General features: G+C 35.9%; 1 protein-coding gene and 1 pseudogene across 1 annotated transcript; one reads left to right on the forward strand and one right to left on the reverse strand.

Moving 5' to 3' along the window:
* The first annotated feature begins 732 nt into the window (after positions 1–732).
* On the forward strand, positions 733–2,835 carry LOC112509351 (chlorophyll a-b binding protein CP26, chloroplastic). The gene is made up of 6 exons (XM_025114263.1): positions 733–1,031; positions 1,132–1,216; positions 1,318–1,368; positions 1,534–1,654; positions 2,058–2,192; positions 2,424–2,835. The coding sequence occupies exons 1-6, from the start codon at positions 815–817 to the stop codon at positions 2,682–2,684; spliced, it is 870 nt and encodes a 289-aa protein (XP_024970031.1). The 5' UTR covers positions 733–814; the 3' UTR covers positions 2,685–2,835.
* Positions 2,836–3,272: 437 nt separating this feature from the next.
* LOC112509066 overlaps positions 3,273–6,975 on the reverse strand; it is a 5,884-nt pseudogene continuing 2,181 nt past the window's right edge.

The raw sequence follows: 6,975 nt of genomic DNA on the forward strand, positions 1-6,975 counted from the left end.
TTAACGAGACGATTATAATGGTGTAACTTGTTAAAATAAAAATGTATTTTTTAAACATGTTTTATTTGATATACGATTATGTATGTTAATTTGATAAATGTTTAAAATGAAACATTTAAAAGTAAAGAACGTAAATTAATTAATTAACTAATTATAAGGATATAAAATGTAAATTTAAAATTATAATTTTAAAAAAAATCCGTTGAATGTGAGAGAGGTAAATGTATGTGAAGAGGTGAGTATATGTGAGGAGAGGAAGGGGTGAAAAAGTGAAAAAGTGAAAAGGGTATCTTGGTCATTTAAAATTTTAAGACTTTAAGATTTTTGATGAATTTGCTTAATAAGATAGTATAGATTACATTGTGTTAGTTTGCTATATAACAAACAAATTAATAACTTTAATTCAAAAGACTGCATTAATTTGTGAATTTATAACATTTGATTTTGAAGTAATAAAAACTAAATATTTAAAGATGTATTTCAACTTTTTTTAACCTGGACATGTGGATGTGAGATGCCAACTGCCAAGTTATCCAGATTTGGCCATTTTCCTCCACAACTTCAATTTCTCCGGTGTGGGTTCCACAATCAGACATCATCATCCGCCACGTCGGCCTCATAATCCAATAAGATAGGTGCATCAGATTTCATCCCACGCTTCTCACCAATCACAGCCATCCTACGTGGCAGGTCCACATCCACCAGAACTTCCCATTTAGCAGCTACCTCTGCCTTCTCAATTCTCATCACAGACGGACACAAACACATAATATAATCCAAAACCAGCAAAAAGGTTTTCCGGTGACCAGAAAGAATGGCTTCTTTGGCAGCGTCGACCGCGGCGGCCTCCCTCGGTGTGTCTAAAATGCGTGGTAACCCACTCAACTTATCCGGTGCATCTAGGACGGCTCCTTCGGCTTCCAGTCCTGCCACTTTCAAGACAGTCGCTCTTTTCCAAAAGAAGAAACCTGCACCCAAGGCTAAGCCTGCCCCCGTCACCCCGGCTTCCGACGAGCTCGCCAAGTGGTACGGTAAGTATCATCACCACCACTGCTTTTTGCAACCATCTTCACGAACTTTCAATTAGTTGGTTTAATTTGAATTTAACAACAATCTGCAATGGTTTTGCAGGTCCTGAGAGAAGAATCTTCTTGCCAGAAGGTCTTTTGGACCGATCAGAGATCCCCGAGTACCTCAATGGGGAAGTAGCCGGAGAGTAAGTCAAAGCTATATATATATATATATATATATATTACATATTATCCACACACATTATACAAGCAAAATGACATTTTATCATCTTTACTTTACATGCAGTTATGGTTATGATCCTTTTGGACTTGGCAAGAAACCAGAAGACTTTGAGAAGTAAGTTCACAGAAAACAAACGCACACAGAGTTGAACGAGTCAACTCAGAACGAAGTGATTCTGAGTTGGAATAGCGAGTTAACTTGATAACAGCAAAATGGTTTTGAGTTGGATTCACATTGTATGTCTTTTAATCACAACATTTGTATGGATGTGGCATGTAGATACCAAGCCTTTGAGTTGATTCATGCACGATGGGCGATGTTGGGTGCAGCGGGTTGCATCATTCCTGAGGCATTCAACAAATATGGTGCCAACTGTGGCCCCGAAGCTGTCTGGTTTAAGGTTTGTATAGTGCTCCATTAATTAATTAAAGACGAAAACTTTATGATTACCATATATATGTATATATAAGGTCAGGTTGAGGAGAAAACCTTAAAAAAATAAAAAACTGAAAAACACCCTGACAATCGTTCATTTGAACCGTATGCACATGTGTAAAAACCAAAAAACAATTAATTTATAAGCAATTTGTCCAGTATGCATATATGCAAAACATGCATACGTGCATAAGACCAAAAAACAGCTTCAGTTACTTATATGCACATTGTATATGGTCCAGATAAATGCTTTACCAGGGTGTTCTTCAATTTTTTTTTTTTTTTTAAAGGTTTTCCCCTAAACCCCCTCCCCCTCTCTCTATATATATCTTATATATGTAGTAAAATACTCATATGGGTATCTGCAGACTGGGGCTCTATTACTCGATGGAAACACATTAAATTACTTCGGGAAGAACATTCCCATTAATCTGGTCCTGGCTGTTGTTGCCGAGGTTGTTCTAGTTGGTGGTGCAGAATACTACAGAATCACCAATGGCTTGGTACGTAAATGTGTTAAGAGTCCCACATCAACTAGATTTGAATATTTCTACATCAATATATGTTGGAACCCTCTTCTCTTTTCGAGAGTTATCTAATAGGGTTCCACATATACTTACATGGTATCAAATTACATTTGGGACATGTATGTCCGGGGTTCTATAAAACCCCAAGAAAGTGATGACTAGCTCAGTCGGTTAGAGCTTGAGAATATATTAATGATTTTTGTGCAGGATTTCGAGAACAAGCTACATCCTGGTGGACCATTTGATCCTTTGGGACTGGCCAAGGATCCAGACCAGTTTGCACTTTTGAAGGTTAAGGAAATCAAGAATGGGAGACTAGCAATGTTCTCGATGTTTGCCTTCTTCATCCAAGCCTATGTGACAGGACAGGGTCCTGTGGAAAACCTTGCATCTCATTTGAGCGATCCTTTTGGAAACAACCTGCTAACCGTGATTTCTGGAAATATCGAACGAGCCCCAACCCTGTAAACTGCGTTTGTGATCTAGATGATGATGACATTCAAACCCTCATGTATTCTATATTTTTGTTTTTATGAGAAGGGGTTCAATTGTTGCAGTGGTCATTCATAAATGTAACAAAATATTAAAATTCCTTAATGTCAACTAAACCAAACATTCAGAATGAACAATTTGTAATGGAAAATTAGACCTAGATTTGCAGAATGGGTAGAAGCAGGAGTGTGTTTATCCGACTGACAAAGCTCACTATACAAAATAGATGTCACCGGCAAGCCTAAATAATAGTTTAGTGTCTGTATAATATGCGAAAGACCATTGTAGTTTTATCAAACACAGCATTAGGCTATGTTTCGCAAACTAGCTGATAAGCTAATTAGTTACTAATAAGTTAGTTGTTAACTAATAAGTTAGATGATAAACTAGTGACGTTCGGCAAAAACTAGCCAATAAGATTAGATGGCCATGTAAAATCCAAAAGGCTAGTGTTCTTTGTCATTTAAGTAAAATATAAGAGACTTAATTGGAAAAAGAAAACGAAAAAGGCTACTTGAAATACCTTTTCAAAAAGCTAGCTTATGGTTTACCAAATGGTCCTTTTTAATTAAGCTAAAAAAAAGCTAGCTAATGATTGCCAAACATGGCCTTAGTTTTCGTACCTTCTTCATGGCCATTTATTAACAATAAGTTTTCCATGCAACCACTTCCAAATATTGTGCCAAATTCCAGCTTTGAACTACCACGTAGTAGTTTTCCAGTTCTTTAACAAACCCAAAACCGGTTACATTTAAGTTAATGTTAATTAAGCACTTATAACTCATGTCCTACTCCTATCTTCTGATATAAGCTACTAAAYGTTGAGTTATATGGTTGTAAACTRGACGGACAAACTTACCTTAAAGACTACAATGATCTCTAAGAACCTGCCTAGCAAGACCCATGGCGCCGCTGCTTTTATAGATGATGTGCAAATTGTAAGCTGCTTCTCTTCTAAGATCACAATATCCAGGCTTCAGATCATCCATGGCTTCTGAACCATCATTGGGTAGCTTCGGTATAGGGTGATCTTTTTGATGAATGGCAAGCACTTTCTCATAGTATGTTACCGCAAGCGTAATTAGACCAACATGGTGATAGGCCCGTGCCAGGTTGTATAAAGCTTCCTGTAACATAAAACATTTGCAAGAGCCACTTCAGTTAATTTTTAGATAAAAACTATTAGAGTAAATTAAGTTTTGATCGCYGCACTGTTATATGTATTTATATGGTTAGTGCACCTCATTTTCCATCTTTTGCCACTAGTTTGCTTGAAACAAGCAAAAACCAAGAATTTTGGACCCATTTTYGCTTAATGAGCACTAATATAATGCTACTATCATTTCTATAAGAGCAGGCTGATTAATTCTTCCCATTTCAGCTATCAAATGGCACTGGTGATAGATGGTTGAAAAATAAAGTACAATGGTTAAATAAWWAACCTTGATAACATAACGTCTAAATCTTATTCACCTGATACTGTGGGGCCCAAACAAATATACGTTACATGGTTAGATTCTAGACCAACCATAAAACCAAACCAAACAACCCAGTATATCCCACTCGGAAGCAGGATCTGGGGGTGGGATGTATGCAAACTTGTCCTCTACCTCAAACGATAAAGTGGATGTTTCCGTGAACACCCCTGGCTTGTGCAAAAGTGTGAGGCAAAAGGAAAGAACCAAGCTAAAAAATAATAAGAAGCAGAAAAAAGAAATAGGTATAATAAAACATAWAAAACTAAGGAACGACACATCCCTCCATCTAATGTAGAAAATGTATATAGGAGTAAGTTGAAGCCAATGACTATAGGGTGAGACCATATCCTCTGTATATGGAAACATGAATATTTACACAAAACTTTCATACAGTTTCCTATTCCCTAGGCAAATAATATACTCATGTACACCTTTCATTTCATAAGGATCGCAACGTAAATTCCTAGGTAGCCTTCTAGTGATATATATGTCTTATCTTTCCGCTTGTTTTTTAACTTGGGTGAGTTACCAGTATGCCCTTCTGATCAATTTCTTATGGGTGCTTAATTACGTTGCAACTGCCGAGTTGTATATACAGTTTTGTCGAATGAAGTAACCAAAAGCTGTAAAATTGGGGTCCTTCGGTTAAATGACATTTTGATAGTTTTTTTTTAAATCCATGACATTCAGACAGATTTGAGAATGCCACCGGTTAACAGAAGAATGTCACTTCCATAGTTCCATGCACAAGAATACTTTGAAATCTATCAGAAGGTCATGGATTTAAAAAAATACTTCTCCAAAGGCCATTTAGCTAAATAACCCATCACTATACTCTTAACAGTTGATAACAACTGTCTGTAATTAGTGTTATGCATATTCTTYAGAAGGAAAAAGAGTACCAGCACTAAAAAGGATGAGTCTTAAACCCACAACCACTAATTCGAGAGACTCGATTAGTACCAACACAACCTGTTAGCAATGCATGTATTTGTTTGGACCAATATTCAATAAGAAACTAACAGCATGAATAAACTTTTCCAACAAATAATCCAACGAGAACAATGAAGGAGAATGAGATACACCTGACTGTTCCCTGAAAGGCGAAGATTGTTGTAGAGAAAAGCTAAACCTTGCAAAACACATTGGTGCTTGTTATGAAGTCGCAATCCAAGGGCTAGATTGATTAGAGCCGTTCCTTGAAAGAAAAGGTGAATTAACAATAGTWATTCATTATGATATGGAAARAAATATGACATCTTTGTAACTGATTGATGATATTTAATCAAGAAAAGATTGTACCAACACAAAGATTGATCAAAGCATTCTCGGGCATCAACTTATAGGCTTTCAAGTAATATCTTGCAGCTGCTTGATGCTGGCTAATCATTGTAAAGTGATGTCCTTTGATTAAATTTACTGGTATACAATCTTCATGTTTAATAGATTTCTCATGCAAGAATTTACTATGCTTATCCAGCCTGGATCTATTAAAGAAAAAGAAAGAACGCCAATAAAAAGTRTGTATAACTTGAAAATAATTCAACATAATGATCAACAATATGTTCATAATAGATAAAGTATGTACCTTGACATAATTTTGTAGTAGCAATTCCATGCTGCAAAGCTGTAAGGATTTTGGCTAACAATGTATCGAGCACAATCCCATCCATTAGTAGGACCGTCAATATTATATGCTATCTCTGAAGAGAACAAAAAGATAATACTCGACTTCATTTATGAAGAGAGACTCCATTGCCAATTTTTAAGTAATACATAAATCGAAKGCGTTGCACAATAGTCATTATAAAATAAAAAGAAAAACACGATGGAAAWTTTTTATCCAAGTCCTTTTTTTCATAAAGCATTTACCATGGAAAACAATTTCATGGAATCACTATTTATTCTTTTTTATATCTGTGTTTTATTGCTTAAAACAAAATGCATTTTTTAATGGAACATAGTTTCCTAGAAATTGGAACACCACKTTATGCATGAAATTATAGGAACCTCTTGGAGGAAAAACAATGTAACAMGTAATGCCAGAGTCTTTTACAATCTCAGACTTACGAGCTCCAAGTGACCGAAGCTCCTCTTTCTTATCTGTTGTTAGAGTGTTGTGTGCCAATTTCAGACTCGAATTGATGATTTCCAGAGCTTCCCAATATCTTTGCACTGATACTAATCCTTTGCACAACTACAAAAAAACAGAAGTACAGAATATGAAGATAAAAATATCACATGGCCGTTGAGAAAAGCACATTTCAATCAACAATTTTCAATCAAGAATGATTCTTCTGGTTAGTCCAGTCCATAAATTGATGCAACATTCAGAGAKATGCAATTCAACAAAAATCATCAACTATAGACGGTATCAATTTGACAAGGGTAGTTTGCACCCATTTAYACAAATCAACCTCAACAGTACATGAACATGTATCCATCTTTCCTTACAACTGACCTCTATTAGTCTGCTGTTAAATGGGGAAGTACAAGTGGGTAATGCATTAGTAGTACAAGTGGTTGATGCATGGTTGTAATAATTTTGTGGCATTACTGGTATAAGGGGAGAGGGTATCAGGAAGGGCATTCTGTTTTGCTTACATAGCTTTGGGCGTGAGCCTTGCAGAGAATTTGGCCTCTCGAAAGCCAGAAATGTAACCATTTGATTTCTTCCATTAAACATTCTCAATTACAATTGCAATTCCATCCTAATTCTTCCGGTTTACAATAACCTCATTTGTTCAGTATTAATTATATTTGCTAATATCATCCTTTTGAGTTGATAC

This window comes from Cynara cardunculus (genome assembly GCF_001531365.2).
Source record: "Cynara cardunculus var. scolymus isolate 2C chromosome LG 3, CcrdV1, whole genome shotgun sequence".
In the NCBI taxonomy this organism is placed as follows: domain Eukaryota; kingdom Viridiplantae; phylum Streptophyta; class Magnoliopsida; order Asterales; family Asteraceae; genus Cynara; species Cynara cardunculus.